This window comes from Phyllobates terribilis, unplaced genomic scaffold (assembly GCF_046119375.1).
Source record: "Phyllobates terribilis strain yellow unplaced genomic scaffold, ASM4611937v1 Scaffold_11__3_contigs__length_659146591, whole genome shotgun sequence".
Classification (NCBI taxonomy): Eukaryota; Metazoa; Chordata; class Amphibia; order Anura; family Dendrobatidae; genus Phyllobates; species Phyllobates terribilis.
The window spans coordinates 549,958,020-549,978,434 of record NW_027362771.1 but is presented as its reverse complement, the minus strand read 5'-3'; the positions used below and the strand labels follow the sequence as shown (position 1 = coordinate 549,978,434).

Sequence of the window (20,415 nt, the reverse complement as noted above, 5' to 3'; positions counted from 1 at the left end):
GTATGTACATAATCCTGAAGGACCCTGAGACCATGAGCCCAACACCTTTTTAATTTACCAAAAGTGGGTTATATTGTCATAATCCAGATATTGTGTCTTTTTTGGTGTTTTTTCTTCTGCATTTTCATGGCGACATTGTGGAGCTCCTCTACCATAGTTTGGGCCTAGGATTAGCAGAGTCATGAGAGACTTGGGACTTCAGACATTCTTGTGGTGATATTCCCAGGAGTTCATTGACCACTGTGTCTTTAGCCAACAATGTTTCCTGAGTGCTGATGTTCGAGGTGATGTCATTATGGAAGAAAAAGAAAATCTCACCAACGGGTGTAACCACAAAGTGATGAGGTCTTCATGTTCCTTTTAAAGGGAAATTCCACCCTAGCTATTTTATACAATTTGTCATGAAAGCTTCAGCCTAGGGGATGGAGGACTTAGGACATCCACCCATCATGGGAGTCTAGTAAAACCCCTGAAACCACTTGGGTAACAGTGTCGGATTTTACAGGCACCAAATGACAGGTTTTAAGTGTCACAACTCCACCTGCCCCCAAAGAGATCTGGTGCCTATTGCCCCTTCATCTCTGAATTAGGGTTCTGCCTTTTGAACAACGTAACTTGTGGTGAATTTCATGATAGCAAGTGGGATCAAAGTGGTAACGTTTGTGGAGAGTGACAAGCCAGGCCTGGCATGTCAGAATGAGGAGACTTATACACCATGCATACTCCTCTGGGAAATTGACACTCTTCACTCTTCACCTTACCCCTTAGATCCCAGTCTTAAGCCTCTCATACTTGGCACTGATGAGGGGCAACACAGTGTCTGCAAATTGAGATTTTGGTTTAGCTTTTATCCTAAGTAATATGGCAAGGCTCGATATTAACTTTTAGTATTGCTACTTCCAATAGGTGACACTACAGTTCTAGTCATTTTCTAGTCCAATTTGCATATTTAATTTCCCAAAGGAGCATGCATGGCCTATAAGTCTCCTTACTCTGACATGCCAGGTTTGCCTGGTCACTCTCCACAAAGAGAAACGTTGCCTCTTAGATCCGAGTCTTAAGCCTCTCACCTAGCCAAATCAAATCTCATACTTTACACTGATGAGGGGCAAGACCCCTGAAACACTGTAAATTGAGATTCCGATTTGGCTTTTATCCTAAGTCATATTACAAGTCTTGTTAAAGGGTCGATAATGACTTGTAGGATTGCTACTTCCAATAGGTGGCACTAGAGTTCAAGTCCTCTTCCTTCTAAAGAGGCAATTTGCATATATGATTGCAAGTGATAAGTTATAATATAAGAGGGGATTTCAAATAACTTTTATAGAGGAGGTCCTTCATTGGAAGTGGCTACAAGAGTATCTTGCACTGTCGAGGATCCAACGCATTCATTTATTACATCCATCAATAGGAATTGTGCTATACCTAATCTCTCCTGCGGAGGCACTGTAGAGAAATTAAACACTTCCTGCTGAGTTCACCGATCACAGGAGATTTCAACTGTGGGGGAGACTGTGATATTGTCAGTTTTAGTGTGTGTTGCGAGATGATTTTGGTACTCGGCTGTTTTTTTGTTTTATTTTTCAGCTCTGATAGAATACCAAAAAAGACAACATAAATGTGAACACAGCCCTAATTGTTAGATTCAGTATGATTGCTGTAATATGCTACTAAATTCTATATTTTTTTTTACCTTTCGCCCTCAGAGGTAGATGAATGTTCCCGACCGAATAAAGGTGGCTGTGCGCAGCGCTGTGTGAACACGCTTGGCAGCTATAAATGCGCCTGTGAGCCAGGTTACGAGCTCGCTTCAGACAAGAAGTCGTGTGCAGGTGAAATGCGCTGATCTATTATAATCTTATAATCATCCAGCGTTGGTACATAATCCCGTAGTTTTGGATACTCATCCGTATTGTTCTTCTTGGTTTCCAGCAACCTGTGGTGGCTTCTTGACCAAACTAAATGGCACCATCAGCAGCCCGGGGTTTCCCAAGGAGTATCCACCAAACAAGAACTGTGTCTGGCAGCTGGTGGCGCCCACGCAGTTTCGCATCACGCTCACGTTCCAACATTTTGAGACAGAAGGCAATGACGTGAGTGTAAAACTGCTGCTCTACACACTTCTCAGGGCAAAAACTCAGTTTTACCATCATTGCCAGGAGGTCACTACCACCTCATAACTCTTAACCACTCATGGGTTTCCGATTTTTACAATTTACCCTAATATCCATCTCTGCTACATCATACTCATGGGGGATCCAGGAGGCTGAGATTTCGGGAGTGGTTTGGTGTCTGTGTCAGCAGTGATCAATGTTTCCACCATGTCACAGGCGGGTAAAGGGATAGTGTGAGTGTCACCTACAGCCGTGCCACGTATCTCAGCTTCTTGATGGATGTCTCCTATTATTTCTCTATATGGGAAAGTGTCTATTGCCTATTGTACAAAAACATGCTGCGCTGTATCAATTTTTCATTTTTTTTTTTAACAATCATAGTCAATGGCCAACGTATACTAATGCATATGTAAATCTTTAATTTTTTTTTGCTTTTCAATTTTCCATATTTAAGGGCCCATTCGCATGTAGTGCTTTTAATGCATTTTTACATGCTTTTTTCATGCACATTTTACAGTGAATGCAAAATTGGTAACATTTAGAAGACCTCATTCACACTGTTTTTTTGATCTGTTGTGTTTGGTGTTTTTTTTTTAAAAAAGCAGCATGTCAATTCTTTGTCTTTTTCTTCATTTCTCCCCATTGATATCAAAATGGCTTAGCACCCAAGAATGCATTAAAAAATGTACCAAAACACGTGAATTTTACACTGTGCATTTCTAACTTGCATTTTTCACGAGCAAAATGCAACATTCCCTAAAAAAAATTGCAATTTTAACAATGGACAAGTGTAATGCCAGACTCATATTTTCTGTTCTGTTCATAAGACTTTCAGCAGCATCATTATCATCACACAGGATTAATCTTTAAATCGAACACATCCTAAATACAGTAGATAGCACAGGATCCACTATTCACATTAGGTGATGTCACAGCTCACCTCCTCCTCCTCCTGTACAATGACTGATAACACCTCTATATACAGTAGATAGCACAGGATCCACTATTCACATTAGGTGATGTCACAGCTCACCTCCTCCTCCTGTACAATGACTGATAACACCTCTATATACAGTAGATAACACAGGATCCACTATTCACATTAGGTGATGTCACAGCTCACCTCCTCCTCCTGTACAATGACTGATAACACCTCTATGTACCGTAGATAAGTCTTCTTTGCAATTTTTGGGGCCTTTTAAAATGTGTCCCCCCAACGTTATAATCACATTTCTTGAAAAATAAGGACACATTGGTGACTCTCCACCCTAAACACTGCTATTTGGCTGCTCGGTGTTAACCAGTTGCAAGTTTTTTGTATTGTGCATGTGTACGGTGTGTACATTTACATGTGTTTTATCTAAATATTCCGCAGCCCTTTCTCCTCCCTGCAGGGATGTATATTTGGGCTATGCTTCTTATTATCTCTGTTCTCCCACCAGGTCTGCAAATATGATTACGTGGAAGTTCGCAGCGGTTTGACATCAGATTCAAAACTTCTCGGAAAGTTCTGTGGTCAAGAGCTCCCCCCGGTGATCAGCTCCCAGTACAACAACATGCGGATAGAGTTCAAGTCTGACAACACTGTATCCAAGAAAGGCTTCAAGGCGGCTTACTACTCAGGTGAGCCTCCTCCTCCCTGCATGCTCTGCTCCCCGCCCGTCCTTCCTGCCTGTGTACCGCGAAGGGTGGGGATGCTCTGTATAGGGCTTTATGTGGAACCAGGTTTTTTTAACCTTTGCTTGGCTTGCTGACGGCTCAGCCTTTTGCATTGCTTGGATTATTCGGCGGTGCAGCGCGGCGCACACATCAGACTTAGTACCTGTAAGCCACAGACACATGGATGTATACCTAGAATCAACCCTTGTGATAAACCAGACACCCACTAATATATGGTATCTGCTACTGGCTGTATGCATGTGGATATGTAACCCCTTAAAGGCTACGTGGCGTCTGATTCATGCTGCCCGAAACACGAGATGCCTGAATTGGACACTGGCTGCGTTATTGCAGTCTTGTATGTTCTTACTATGAAATGTCTCAGAGAAGGTAGACTGAGAAAATCCGGGCAGGGACCGTGCATCTCAGATGACCAGTCCGGGGCAGGTCCCTGGCAGCTTTTCCCCACCCCAATCCCTAAGACTGACAGGTCTCCCCCCTATGTGTGTGTTTGCAAAGATCTGTCAGTCTAGGAGAGTTGGCCATGAAGAAGCCATAGGGGGCCTGCCTCCTCGTACTAGTTATCGGAGACCCATATCTCCTCGCCAACTTTCCAAATACGTTTTCTCTGAGACATACGTACATGGAGGAAATAATACAGCCAGGCTCTGATTCATTCTGTCCGTGGTTCAGGCAGCGAAAATCAGACGACAGGTTCCCTTTCTTTTCAAGGTGTATCCAGGCAACTTGTTTTTTATTTTGCGTTCCGATTCCAAAAACTTTTTAATTTTTCTATAGAAATTGTTGTATAAAGGCTTAACTATTGCAAGACCAGCTGTATTTTTTTTTTAATGCCAGAATTTTGAAAAATAGTTTTTTTTGTTTTAGTTTTGTTTTTACAGTGTTCACCTTGCGATATGAAAGACACATTTTTATTCTATGGGTCCATATGATGGCAATGATACCAAATATACTGTATGTATGTATGAGTGTGTGTGTGTGTATATAACACTATCGTTCAAAAGTTTGGGGTCACCCAGACAATTTTGTGTTTTCCATGAAAACTCATACTTTTATTTATCAAATGAGTTGCAAAATGATTAGAAAATATAGTCCAGACATTGACAAGGTTAGAAATAATGATTTTTATTAGAAAGAATAATTTTCTCCTTCAAGCTTTGCTTTCATCAAAGAATGGTCCCTTGCAGCAATTACAGCATTGCAGACCTTTGGCATTCTAGATGTTAATTTGCTGAGGTAATCTTGAGAAATTTCCCCCCATGCTTCCATCAAGCCACAAGTTGGATTGGCTTGATGAACACTTTTTTCGTACCATACGGTCAAGCTGCTCCCACAACAGCTCAATGGGGTTGAGATCTGGTGAATGCGCTGGCCTCTCCATTACAGATAGAATACCAGCTGCCTGCTTCTTCCCTAAATAGTTCATGCATAATTTGGAGGTGTGCTTTGGGTCATTGTCCTGTTGTAGGATGAAATTGGCTCCAATCAAGCACTGTCCACGGGGTATGGCATGGCGTTGCAAAATGGAGTGATAGCCTTCCTTATTCAAAATCCCATTTACCTTGTACAAATCTCCCACTTTACCAGCACCAAAGCAACCCCAGACCATCACATTACCTCCACCATGTTTGACAGATGACGTCAGGCACTCTTCCAGCATCTTTTCAGTTGTTCTGCGTCGCATAAATGTTCTTCTGTGTGATCCAAACACCTCAAACTTTGATTCGTCGGTCCATAAAACTTTTTTCCAATCTTCCTCTGTCCAATGTCTGTGTTCTTTTGCCCATATTAATCTTTTCCTTTTATTAGCCAGTCTCAGATATGGCTTTTACTTTGCCACTTTGCCCTGAAGGCCAGCATCCCGGAGTCGCCTCTTCACTGTAGACGTTGACACTGGCGTTTTGCGTGTACTATTTAATGAAGCTGCCAGTTGAGGAGCTGTGAGGTGTCGATTTCTCAAGCTAGAGACTCTAATGTACTTGTCTTGTTGCTCAGTTGTGCAGCGGGGCGCCCACTTCTCTTTCTACTCTGGTTAGAGCCTGTTTGTGCTCTCCTCTGAAGGGAGTAGTACACACCGTTGTAGGAAATCTTCAGTTTCTTGGCAACTTCTCGCATGGAATAGTCTTCATTTCTAAGAACAAGAATCGACTGTCGAGTTTCACATGAAAGTTCTCTTTTTCTGGCCATTTTGAGAGTTTCATAGAACAAAAAAATGTAATGCTCCAGATTCTCAACTAGCTCAAAGGAAGGTACATTTTATAGCTTCTCAAATCAGCCAAACTGTTTTCAGCTGAGCTAACATACTTGTGCAAGGGCTTTCTAGGCTTTTCTAAACATCCATTAGCCTTCTTACTCAGTTAGCAAACACAAGGTACCATTAAAACACTGGAGTGGTGGTTGTTGGAAATGGGCCTCTATGAACCTATGTAGATATTGCAATAAAAACAAGACGTTTGCAGCTAGCATAGTCATTTACCACATGTGCTTCTCTTTTAAAAATAATGAAATTTCTAAATGACCCCTTTGAATGGTAGTGTGTGTATGTATGTGTATATGTATATATATATATATATATATATATATATATATATATATATATATATATATATATATATATATATATATATATATATAATATATATAATATATTGGTGTGTATATAGTTTTTTGTGTATGTATGTGTATATATACACTGCTCAAAAGAATAAAGGGAACACTAAAATACCACATCCTTGATATCACTGAATGAAATATTCCAGTTGCAAATCTTTATTCATTACATGGTGAAATGTGTTGAGAACAATAAAACATAAAAATGGTCAATGTAAATCAAAATTAATATCCCATAGAGGTCAGGATTTTGAATGATACTCAAAATCAAAGTGGAAAATCAAATTACAGGCTGATCCAACTTCAATGGAAATGCCTCAAGACAAGGAAATGATGCTCAGTAGTGTGTTCTGCCTCCACGTGCCTGTATGACCTCCCTACAGTGCCTGGGCATGCTCCTGATTAGGCAGTAGATGTTCTCCTGAGGAATCTCCTGCCAGACCAGGATAAAAGCATCAGTCAATTCCTGGACAGTCTGTGGTGCAACGTGACGTTGGTGGATGGAGCGAGACATGATGTCTCAGATTTTCTCGATTGGATTCAGGTCTGGGGAACGGGCAGGTCAGTCCATAGCTTCAATGCCTTCATCATGCAAGAACTGCTGACACACTCCAGCCACATAAGGTCTGGCATTGTCCTGCATCAGAAGGAACTTTGGGCCCACTGCACCTGCATAAGGTTTCACAATGGGTCTGAAGATCTCATCCCGATTACTAATGGCAGCCAGGCTGCCTCTGTTTATCACAGCCCTCCAAAGAAATGACTCCCCACAACATTACTGACCTACTGCCAAACCGGTCATGCTGAAGGATGTTGCAGGCAGCAGATCGCTCTGCATGGCGTCTCCAGACTCTGTCACTTCTTTCACATGTACTCAGTGTGAACCTGCTCTCATCCGCGAAGAGCACAGAGCGCCAATGTCTAATCTGCCATTCTTGGTGTTCTCTGGCAAATGCCAATCGCCCTATACTGTGTTGGGCTGTAAGCACAACATCCACTTGTGGGCATTGGGCCCTCATACCACCCTCATGGAGTCTGTTTCTGACAGCTTGAGCAGACACACATCATCTACTGGAGGTCATTTTGCAGGGCTCTGGCGCTGCTTCTCCTGTTCCTCCTTGCACGAAGTAGGAGTTAGCGGTCCTGCTGCTGGGTTGTTGCCCTCCAACGGCCCCCTCCGACCCTCCTGGTATACTGGCCTGTCTCCTGGTATCTGCTCCGTGCTCTGGACACTGTGCTGACAGACACAGCTACTCCTCTTGCCACAGCTCTCATTGATGTGCCATCCTGGATGAGCTGCATGGATGAGCTGCACTACCTCAGCAACTTCTGTGGGTTGTACTGTAGACACCACCTCATGCTACTGTACCTCTAGAGGTGAGAGCAATGACAAAACGCAAAAAGGACGAAAACAGAGAAATGGTCTGTGGTCACCATCTGCAGAACCTCTCCTTTATAGAGGGTGTCTTGCTAATTGCCGATCATTTCTACCTGTTGTCTGTTCCATTTGCACAACTACAGGAGAAATTGATTCACAGTCAGTGTTGCTTCATAACTGGACAGGTTGATTTCACAGAAGTGTAATTGACTTGCAGTTACATTGTGTTTAAGTGTTCCCTTTATTTTTTTGAGCAATGTATATATCACACACATCTAGATAGATACACACACTACATAAAATATATATATATATATATATATATATATATATATAATGTGTGTGTGTGTGTGTTTATACAGTGTGGAAAATAAGTGTTTGATACTGTCGATTTTGCAAGTTTTCCCACCTACAAAGAATGGAGAGGTCTGTAATTTTTATCGTAGGTACATTTCACCTGTGAGAGACAGAATCTAAAAATTCTATGATTTTTACCTAATTAAATTGCATTTTAGTGCATGAAATAAGTATTTGATCACCTACCAACCAGCAAGAATTCTGGCTCTCACAGACCTGTTAGTTTTTCTTTAAGAAGCCCTCCTACTCTGCACTCATTACCTGTATTAATTACACCTGTTTGAACTTGTTACCTGTATAAAAGACACCTGTCCACACACACAACCAATCACACTCCAACTTCTCCACCATGGCCAACACCAAAGAGCTGTTTAAGGACACCAGGGACAAAATTATAGACCAAGCAAGCAGCTTGGTGAGAAGGCAACAACTGTTGGCACAATTATTAGAAAATTGAAGAAACACAAGATTTATTTTACTCACTTATATAGCGCCATTAATTCCACAGCGCTTCACAAACAATATTGGCACTGTCCCCATCGGGGCTCATAATCTAAATTCCCTATCAGTATGTCTTTGGAGTGTGGTAGGAAACCAGAGAACCCGGAGGAAACCCATGCAAACACGGGGAGAATATACACACTCCTTGCAGATGTTGTCCTTGGTGGGGCTTGAACCCAGGACCCCAGCGCTGCAAGGCTGCAGTGATAACCACTGAGCCACCGTGACTGTTAATCTTCCTCGGTCTGGGGCTCCATCTAGAATCTCGATTCATGGGGTAAGGATGATTCTAAGAAAGGTCCGTAATCAGCCCAGAACTACACGAGAGGACCTGGTCATTGACCTGAAGAGAGCTAGGACCACAGTCTCAAACTTTACCGTTAGTGACACACTACGCCATCATGAATTAAAATCCTGCTGGACACGCAAGGCCCCCCCTGCTCACACCAGCACATGTCCAAGCCCATTTGAAGTTTGCTAATGACCATCCGGATGATCCAGAGGAGGCATGGGAGAAGGTCATGTGGTCAGAAGAGACCAAAATAGAACTTTTTGGTATCAACTCCAATCGCTGTGTTTGGAGGAAGAAGGATGAGTTCAACCCCAAGAACATCATCCCAGCCTTGAACCATGGTGGGGAAAACCTCATACATTGGGGGTGTTTTTCTTCAAAGGGGACAGGACGACTGCACCGTATTGAAGGGAGGATGGATGCGGTAATGTATCGCAAGATTTTGGCCAACAACCTCATTCCATCAGGAAGAGCATTGAAGATGGGCGGTGTCTGGGTCTTCCAGCATGATAATGATCTGAAACACACAACCAGAGCAACAAAGGAGTGGCTCTGTAAGAAGCATTTCAAGGTCCTGGAGTGGCCTAGCCAGTCTCCAAACCTGAACCCAATAGAAAATCTTTGGTGGGAGCTGAAACTCAACGTTGCCCAACGACAGCCTGAAATTTTAAAGATCTGGAGAAGATCTGTATGGAGGAGAGGGCCAAAATCCCTGCGGCAGTGTGTGCAAACGTCACTACAGGAAACGTCTGACCTCTGTAATTGGAAAATAAAAGGCTTCTGTACCAAATATTAAGTTCTGTTTTTCTATTGTATCAAATACTTATTTCATGCAATAAAATGAAAATTAATTATGTAAAAATCATACAATGTGATTTTCTGGATTTTTTTTTTTTAAGATTCTGTCTCTCACAGGTGAAGTGTACCTACGATAAAAATTACAGATTTCTCCTTTCTTTGTAGGTGGGAAAACTTGCAAAATCGGTAGTGTATCAAATACTTATTTTCCTGTATATATAATGTATAATTTTTATTTTTTCACTTTACGACTTTGATCTATTAAAAAGATTTATTTTCATGACCTTATAAGACACACAACTTTTTATTTTTCATTGTCTGATCTGTATAAAAGCCTTTTGAAGAGTGATTAGAAGTTTGTTAGCACCATTTTGGATAAATATGACATGACATTTTGATTACTTTTTTTTTGGGGGGGGGGGGGAATGGCTAAATTTAAGCCTTTCTGCCGTGTTGGCGTTCAATATGCAGGATAAATATTCTGCTCATTTTATAGTTCGGGTCGTTAAAGACCAGGTATTTGAACTTTTTTTAAAAATTTTTTTTTTTAATTATTTGGCATTTTTCCTTATGGGAAGAAAAAAAACATGTTTTTTTTACTTTTACATTCTTTTGTAATTTTTTTAAAACTTTTTTAAATAGATTTTTTTTAAAAACTTTTGTTTTTTTTAGGTCACAGCAGTGGACCTGGATCTGTGATCTTCTGATCGCTGATATAATACCCTGCAATACATCTGTATTGCTGTGTAACATAAAACCTTTTTGTATATGTGTTATTGAAATCTTCCACAGATCTTTCTCTTTTTTTCTGTGCTTTGCTAACTGAGAAATTCAAGCTAAATTCTAAAATCTGGAGTTAATGCCGATCTGTACTTATCGTATTATCATCCAAAGTCCAAAAATGTAAAGTACATTCATGCATGTAAACTTTTCACTGTAGATTTTCCAGCATAAATATATATTCTGCTGATTCAGGGTATGTTTCCACATTCTGTGTCTTCACCGTACATTTCACGCTATTTATTTTTTTTTATTGAAATCTGTGGTCATTTATTCTCCAGATTTTCTCCAGTGTGTGAATGGGAGTTCATAAAATGTCATCATCTTTGCTGCTTATTTAATACATTGTGGATTTCCCTCCTGCTCATCAGCATGGAAAATCCACAGCATGTGAACATACCCTATGATTGCCTATAAGCATACCCTATGCTTATCAACCCAAATATACAGTGGATATAAAAAGTCTACACACCCTTGATAAAATGCCAGGTTTTTGTCATGTAGCAAAAAAGTCATACCAAGAAGAATAATTTCAGAATTTTTTCCTCCTTTAATGTCACCCATAATCTATGCAATTCAATAGAAAAAAAGAAGAACTAAAATAATATTACAGTGGGGAGAATTATGCAACCATAACATACCCTTAAACTAACACTTTGTTGAAGTTCCCTTTGAATTTATGACAGCATTCAGTCTTTTTGGGTAGGAGTCTATCAGCATGGCACATCTAGAATTGGCAATCTCCACCCACTCTTCCATGCAGTGGCTCCACGTCTGTCAGATTTCATGGGTATCTCCTGTGTACAGCACCCCCTTCGGGTCACCCACAGATTTCTTTTTTATTGGACTCAGGCCTTGGCTCTGGCGAAGACATTCTATTTTTTTTTTTATTTTTTTGGAGGTAAGCTTAGTGTCATTATTATGCTGAAAGGTGGAATTTATATTCATTTTCAGCAGAATGATTTGTTGCAAAATTGACTGATATTTGGAACTGTTCACAATTCCTTCCATCTTGACTAAAGCCCCAATTCCAGCTGCCGAAAAGCAGCCCCAAAGCATAATCCTGCCTCCGTCATGCCTCACTGTGGGTATGGTGTTCTATTGATTATGTACAGTGTTGGTTTGGCACAAAGCATACATTTTGGAATTATAGCCAAAACGTTCAGCCTTGTTTTCATCAGACCTAACATGTTTCCTTACATGCTTTGACAGACTTTTTAAGTAGGTTTTGGCAAAACATGGCAGGGCTTAAATGTTTTTCTTTGTAAGAATAGGTTTCCATCTTGCCACAGGCCAGATATATGAAGCATACCGGAGATTATTGGCACATGCATTGCACAACCAATACTTGCCAGAAATTCCTTTAATGTTGCTGTAGCTTCCCGGACAACTTTCTCCTTTTATTGATGAGTATTTTTCTAGGGACATCCAAATCTAGGTAAAGTCAATGTTGTGCCAAATTTAATCCACTTCACAGTATACCATGGTATATCAAATAATATAATAATAATTTTTATTTATATAGCGCCAACATATTTCTCAGCACTTTACAATGCCTTGGAAATATTTTTGTACCCTTCTCCTGACAACTTTTAACAGTGTTATCCCTTTGCTGTGTTGTCAGCTGTTTATGGCTTTTGCTGTAAAAGTAACTAATAAAATGATGACGGCTGTGCACGGGCCACTGTAAGTTTGATTGGCTAATTCTGAGCATAACCACATCCCTAATTATAAGAGGATGTTCACACTTATGCCACCATATTATTTTCAGTTTATTTTTAATGATTTTAGTTTGTTTCTCAATGGATTTTTACAGATTGTTGGTGATATTAAAAGTGGAAAAAGTTTGAAATATACATTTTTTTCTTTTAATTATTTTTTTTTTTACATGACAGAAATCTGGCATTTTTAAAAGGGGTGTGAATACTTCTTATATCTCCAGTAGATCTTCAGTTTAGTTGAATTATTACTTAAACCCTTGTTGTACTAGAGACAAGATCGGGTATGTCTGAGACTATATGATCCACATTCAGTATAGTGGTATTATTGAGATGGGGGAAGGGTATTTGGGTATCTATACGCTCCCTTCTTTTGTATGGCTGCATGCAGTGCTTGGCATCTAAGCGGCATGACCCTCTCGCCCTGCACGATAATAATACTTCAGCTTCCAGCTTTGTATAGAGGATCAGAACAAGGAAACGATTGCCCCATCCCCGTCTCCTTTCTTTGACTGATCCTATCCCCTTACTTGTCTCATGTCCTCCTCTTCCCGCTCTTCTTGCCCTTTTACGCTGTGTTATAGGTCTGTACACATGCCCCCCACTTTCCACATTTTTGCTTTGTCCCTGATGTTCGTACATTCACTTTCTCCCCTTTCCCCTTTGTGTTCCTTTACTACGCTGCTATCCTCTACTACTTCTGCTTTTCTTCCTCTTTTCCCCCACCTTTATTTTTTTTTTCTTCCTCTCTCCTTCTCCCCTCCCTCTCTCATTACAGAGAAGAAGAACAAACAGAAGTTATTACAGCTCCAAAAAATGAAACAGCAGCCGCAGCAGGCTTTACCCCGGAAGCGCCCCCGAATGAAAACCAGGACGACGAAAAAGAATCGCTCCCCTTAACGAAAGTCCCCAACTTCTTATTCCCCCCCCCCCCCAACTCTGTATACGTCATTCTCCCTTACCTCTGTACCCCTTCACTGCCCCACCACCCCATTATACATTGCTGCCAAATTTTGACATTTGAGAAGTCGGGGCCCCGCCATTCTTTTGGAGACTTTTGGGATTGGTGGGGACCGTATTTCGGCAAATAACTGTTACATGGATCATTTTTATTATTATTTTAGTAAATAAATATCTATTTTTATTGTTTTTTTTTAACAAGCGGTATCAGTACGTTAGTACCTACGGTGGGAGGGTAATTGGGGGACGTCAATGCTTGGGGGAGTGGGGTAATTGGGGAACGTCACTCCTTGGGGGTGGTGATCGGTAAGGTAATAACTGAGTCGGAGTGATGGTAGGGGGCATATAACCACTGAATGTTTCCCTTCATTGATCCCCTCTCCCACTACATCAAGCTGCTTCTTTGGTCCTAGCTGGTGCCCCCCTCTGTGCTTCTCAGGTAATGCAGAGCCGGTATCGGTGGTGGGGGGGTGGGGGATGTGCCGAGCTTTCCTAACTCTTCCCCTCTCTGGTTTTTCTCCACTTGATCTTTCACTCCAGTGATCTATTCCTTGTCCTTGTGTTACAGATAAAGATGAATGCTCTCGGGATAACGGGGGCTGTCAGCATGATTGCATCAACACCCAGGGAAGCTATGTCTGCAACTGTCGGAGCGGATTCACCCTGCACGAGAACAAGCATGACTGCAAAGAGGGTAAAATAGAAAAAAAATATATATATATAAAAAAAAAATTAAAAGTACATCTCCTGAAGGGGTACAGTGAGTCTCATCATTAATTTTTATATCTGAGCAATGGAAATCTTCCTGATATCAAAACAAATCTAAATAGGTTTAAAATTCTGTTAATTAATCTTAATAACAAGGGGTTTGGTTTTCCTGACACACAGCTCCAAATTCCCTACAGCACACACATAGCTTAAAAAAAAAATAAAAAGAATATTTTGCAGCCACCACTAGGGGGAGCATGCTGCATACAACTGACTACAACGTGTAATAGTACGCAGTAAGTGCCATCTAGTGGTAGCTGCAGGAGGCTGCAGCATGGTATTATTTTAAATGGTAATTTTTACGATTTTACTAATGAAACTAGTGATGTGACAGTATAGGTCATAGTACAATAAAAAAAAAATTCTGTTTTGGACTAATCTAATGTGCCAGCACTGAGAGAACAGCTTACACCCCTTTTTCCATTTTTGCACATTAATTTCCCCCCTACCCCCTCTTCCAAGAGCCTTAACATTTTTATTTTTCTGCTGACCTAACCATATGATGGCTTGTTTTTTGAAGAACAATTTGTAGTTTTGATCGATACCATTCACGTTATTATATGATGTACTGAAAAAAGTGAAAACAAAATTACAAGTGCTGTGAATAGGTGAAAAACAAAAAATCCCGCAATTTCGCCATCCTGGTTTGGGCTTTGATTTTACAGGGTTCATAGTGCAGTAAAAATGACTTGGCAGTGTTATTTCCCAGGTCAGGACGATTACAGGGATTCCAAACTTGTAAACAATTTTTTATTTTTTTTTTACATTTTGAAAAATAAAAATTCCAAAGTCAAAAGAAAAAAAAAAAAAGATTGTATTGGTTTGTGTTGCCATTTTCTTATATCTGCTGGGCTGGTAAGTAACGTTTTGGGGCATCTACAGTGTTTGATCGCTCCTTATTGCATTTTTTTTTGTGGAGTTGCAGCAATCAATAAAACTCAAAACATATATATATGTGTGTGTATGTATATTTATTTTACATATACAGTGTGTGTGTGTGTGTGTATGTATGTATATATATATAATAATATAATATATATTGGTACAGACCAAAAGTTTGGACACACCACCTCATTTAAAGATTTTTTTCTGTATTTTCATGACTATGAAAATTGTACATTCACATTGAAGGCATCAAAACTATGAATTAACACATGTGGAATTATATACTTAACAAAAAAGTGTGAAACAGCTGAAAATATGTCTTATATTCTAGGTTCTTCAAAGTAGCCACCTTTTGCTTTGATGACTGCTTTATACACTCTTGGCATTCTCTTGATGAGCTTCAAGAGGTAGTCACCGGAAATGGTTTTCACTTCACAGGTGTGCCCTGTCAGGTTTAATAAGTGGGATTTCTTGCCTTATAAATGGGGTTGGGACCATCAGTTGTGTTGTGCAGAAGTCTGGTGGATACACAGCTGATAGTCCTACTGAATAGACTGTTAGAATTTGTATTATGGCAAGAAAAAAGCAGCTAAGTAAAGAAAAACGAGTGGCCATCATTACTTTAAGAAATGAAGGTCAGTCAGTGCGAAAAATTGGGCAAACTTTGAAAGTGTCCCCAAGTGCAGTTGCAAAAAGCATCAAGCGCTACAAAGAAACTGGCTCACATGAGGACCACCCCAGGAAAGGAAGACCAAGAGTCACCTCTGCTTCTGAGGATAAGTTTATCTGAGTCACCAGCCTCAGAAATCGCAGGTTAACAGCAGCTCAGATTAGAGACCAGGTCAATGCCACACAGAGTTCTAGCAGCAGACACATCTCTACAACAACTGTTAAGCGGAGACTTTGTGCAGCAGGCCTTCATGGTAAAATAGCTGCTAGGAAACCACTGCTAAGGACAGGCAACAAGCAGAAGAGACTTGTTTGAGCTAAAGAACACAAGGAATGGACATTAGACCAGTGGAAATCTGTGCTTTGGTCTGATGAGTCCAAATTTGAGATCTTTGGTTCCAACCACCATGTCTTTGTGCGGCGCAGAAAAGGTGAACGGATGGACTCTACATGCCTGGATCCCACTGTGAAGCATGGAGGAGGAGGTGTGATGGTGTGGGGGTGCTTTGCTGGTGACACTGTTGGGGATTTATTCAAAATTGAAGGCATACTGAACCAGCATGGCTACCACAGCATCTTGCAGCAGCATGCTATTCCATCCGGTTTGCGTTTAGCTGGACCATCATTTATTTTTCAACAGGACAATGACCCCAAACACACCTCCAGGCTGTGTAAGGGCTATTTGACCAAGAATGAGAGTGATGGGGTGCTACGCCAGATGACCTGGCCTCCACAGTCACCAGACCTGAACCCAATCGAGAAGGTTTGGGGTGAGCTGGACCGCAGAGTGAAGGCAAAAGGGCCAACAAGTGCTAAACATCTCTGGGAACTCCTTTAAGATTGTTCGAAAACCATTTCCGGTGACTACCTCTTGAAGCTCATCAAGAGAATGCCAAGAGTGTACAAAGCAGTCATCAAAGCAAAAGGTGGCTACTTTGAAGAACCTAGAATATAAAACATATTTATTCGGTCTCCCATGACAGCTCCACATGAGAGAGAGGATCCGCCCATCAAGGACAGGAAACCTACAGGTTAAAAAGGGCGGCCCTCTCTTCCCGCCTCAGTTTAGGTTTCCTGTCCATGATGGGAGACCTCGCAGGCTTACCTGCAGAAGATGGACTCCTGTCCCAGAGAGGGCCACAGCAGGTGGTTGGAGCCGGTCCGTCCCGGTCCTCTGGAGACGCCACGGTAGGGCTCAGTGGGGCGCCTCCGTGAGCGTTGCGGCGGGCGCGACATCGCCTCACGGGGAGGTAGATGTCCGCCAGGTGTGGGGCCGCTAGCGGGCTTCCTCCCCCCGCTACAAATTGCAGGAGATCCAGGTCGCGCCGGCGGGGCACGTGACAGGCGCGACCTAGTGACATGACTAACGGTGCGCCGGGCAGGAAGTCCCTGTGACGTCACCGGAAGGGGCCGGAGCTCGTTTGAATTTTGCGCGCCAGCAGCTGAACGCCGGGGGATTAAGGACCTGGCGGCGAGGAGCCCACCTGGAACCCATCTGGCCACCTGGGGAGGATGACCAAGGAGCAGGTAACGCCCTCCTGGGTTTAAAAAAAAAAAAAAAAAAAAGAGGAAACACACACCCACACATGGTACCGGTATGGCCAGTATATAAAGGGTCTGGTAACATACATAGGTGCTTCCCAGCCCATTCTTGCACTGTAAGTTATGGAAGAGTCACAAGAGTTCTCACCTAGGCTGCTGCAGGAGCAGTCCTCTGGGGAGCCCTCACAATTAGTGGCGCAGCGTCATTCCTGGCTAGGGTCTGGTCGTTCAGCTAGAAGAGCTACCACTAAGAGCAGGAAGGACGGTCCGGTGCGGCGTGATTCCTCGCCATGCATGCTGGATTCTTCTGCTTCTACGGTACCGAAGGTTCTGTGGGGTGAGTGGAATCTTTGTGAAAGTTCTACTAATGTTTCCTCCTTCTTTCTATCTATAACTTTCTTTTAGAGCAAGAAATCTTCCTCGAAATCCAAGCACAGAGAATGTGCCTTATGCAGCTGTCCACTCCCTGATTCATATAGCAAGAGGTTATGCCAGCTTTGTATTGGCAAGATAATGTCGGAGGAAACCCCAGATTTTTCCCTAGGCCTAAGAACTTTAATTAGGGAAGAAATAGGCAAAGCATTGCAGGGTTCAGAGTCTGGGCATATTCCTCAAGAAACCCAGCCGGGTTCAGACTCTGAGCTATCGGTCGCTTCCTCCTCCGCCTTCTCTTCCTCTGACAGTGAGCCAGATAGACAGTGCTTTCCCCTGAAGGAGGTCGATGCCCTAGTAAAAGCCGTCCGATCTACAATGGGGATAGTGGACACGAGAGCAGAGAAGTCAGCTGAGGATGTTATGTTTGGTGGTCTGGGGCTAAAGAAAAGAAGGGTCTTTCCGGTAAATTCAAAGGTGAAAGACCTCATTGATAAGGAGTGGAGAAAGCCTGACAAGAAGGGTAGTGTTCCTCCATCCTTTAAAAGGAAATATCCATTTGAGGATGCTATGTGTTCCTCCTGGTTAAAAGCACCCAAGCTGGATGTTGCTGTTACCAAAGCAGCGAGAAGAACTTCCCTCCCGTTCGATGATATGGGTGCATTGAGAGACCCCCTAGACAGACGGGCTGACAGTTTCTTGAAAGGGGCATGGGAGACAGCTGCGGGAGCACTGAGGCCAACAGTATCAGCCACCTGCACGTCCAGAGCCCTGATGGTTTGGCTTGAACAGCTAGACAGTCAGTTGAAGAATGGGACTTCTAGGAAAGACATTATTTCTTCCCTTCCACTGGTTCAGGGGGCGGCAGCTTTTCTTGCTGATGCATCTGTGGACTCAGTAAGGTTGGCAGCAAAGTCTGCAGCACTGTCAAATGCGGCTCGGCGAGCCTTGTGGATTAAATGCTGGCCAAGGGATTTACAGACTAAATCCAGACTGTGCACAATCCCGTGCGAAGGAGAATACCTCTTTGGTTAGACCATGGATGACTTATTGGAGAAAGCTGGAGACCCTAAGAAGGGGTTTCCATCAGTGCCTCTACCCTCCTTTAAGAGATCGTTCCGGAAGAGGAAATTTTTCCGGAAAAGATATTTCAGGGAGCAAGACAAGTCTGACAAAAGGGGTCGAAAAGGTAGAGGTCTACTCTTTGGTCCGTCTCCAAAAATTGAGCAGAAGCCAGGGGATACACAATCAGCCCAGGTGGGAGGGAGATTGTCATTTTTTTGTCCCAGCTTGGGAACAGATTTCTCATAGTAATTGGATTTTAAGCCTGATTAAGTATGGTCTTAAGTTTCAATTTAAAGCATTGCCTCACAAAAGATTCATGGTTGTTCCCTCCAGTTCTTCCCCAGAACGCCAGGCTGCCCTTGTTTCGGAAATACAAGCCCTAATAAGAAAGCACGTCCTGATTGAGGTTCCGGAGGCGGAAAAGGGTTTCTGTTTCTACTCCCCGCTCTTCTTGGTTCTGAAACCAGATGGAAGTTTCAGGACAATCATAAATCTGAAATCCCTGAATAATTTCCTTAAAATTCATACCTTTTAAAATGGAGTCTTTAAAATCCGTAATAAAGTTACTTTTTCCCCACTGCTATATGGTAGTGCTCGATCTCAAAGATGCGTATTACCATATCCCAATTCATAGTGACTATCAGAAATACTTGAGGCTGGCCATTGAAATTGACGGGGTGGTTAAACACTTTCAGTACACTGCACTCCCTTTTGGTTTAGCTATAGCCCTGCGAGTTTTTACTAAAGTAATGGCGGAAGTTATGGCCCATGTAAGAGAAAGGGACATTCTAATTATCCCTTACCTGGATGATCTCCTGATAGTGGGGAACTCGTTTGTTCAGTGCGAGACCCACCTGCGGGAGACCATGTCGGTCTTAAAGAGTTTGGGGTGGTTTCTAAATTTAGAAAAGTCTAGACTATCTCCACTCAAGGTACAACAATATCTGGGGGTCATATTAGATTCTAGGAAACAGCTATGTCGTCTTCCAGAAGAAAAGATTGATAGAATCTGAGGGTTGGTAGCACAGTGTATACGTAAACCTTCTATGTCACTCCGTAAGGCCATGTCACTATTGGGAACCTTCACCTCCACTTTTCCTGCGGTTCGTTGGTCACAATTACATTCAAGAGATTTTCAGTGGGATGTGTTGTACAATAACGCAGCTTTAGAGGGGCATCTAGACCGTGAGTTTACGCTAGGTCCTCGTGCCATACGGTCCCTTCGTTGGTGGTTACGACAAGACAATCTTGCTAAAAGGGTTCCCTGGGAATGTAGTCCAACTGCAGTTTTGTCCACTGATGCAAGTGCTACAGGTTGGGGAGCTCACTTTGAAGGGAAATTAGTGCAGGGAACCTGGTCAAGCAGTGAGCGACAGTTGTCATCAAATGTTAAGGAGCTTCTGGCGGTGCAGCATGCGTTCACAGAGTTCCTTATATATTTACAGGGCCAGCATGTCCGTATACTCTCGGACAATCAAGTCACGGTAGCTTACATAAACCACCAAGGGGGAACCCGCTCAAGAAACTTGATGAGGGTAGCGAACACACTTCTGCTGAAAGCCGAAGATCATTGTCCCTCTCTTTCGGCTACTCATCTAAAAGGGAAGGAAAACATCACAGCGGATTTCCTCAGCCGTACTACTGTAAAAGAGGGAGAGTGGTCCCTAAATACGCAAATATTCTCCAGAATCGTAGAAGCGTGGGGCCTTCTGACTGTGGACTTATTCGCAACAAGGGCCAATCGGAAAGTGGAAAATTTTTGTTCCTTAGACCCCAGAGAAGGACCCCTGGCAGTGGACGCCTTCATGGTTCCCTGGAGATTTCCTCTGGCATATGCCTTCCCTCCCATAATCCTGCTCCCAGCAGTGATAAGAAAGATCAGGGCAGACCGAGCCAGAGTGATACTCATATGCCCCTTTTGGCCCA

At 42.4% G+C, this 20,415-nt stretch overlaps 1 protein-coding gene across 1 annotated transcript in view; it reads left to right on the top strand.

The window, feature by feature from the left end:
- BMP1 (bone morphogenetic protein 1) overlaps positions 1 to 20,415 on the top strand; it is a 139,711-nt gene that overhangs the window by 105,993 nt on the left and 13,303 nt on the right. Inside the window, exons 13-16 of the mRNA XM_073654047.1 lie at positions 1,707 to 1,832; positions 1,933 to 2,093; positions 3,557 to 3,737; positions 13,757 to 13,882. Of these exons, the coding sequence (XP_073510148.1) occupies positions 1,707 to 1,832; positions 1,933 to 2,093; positions 3,557 to 3,737; positions 13,757 to 13,882 (594 nt within the window). The remainder of the gene's footprint in view (positions 1 to 1,706; positions 1,833 to 1,932; positions 2,094 to 3,556; positions 3,738 to 13,756; positions 13,883 to 20,415) is intronic.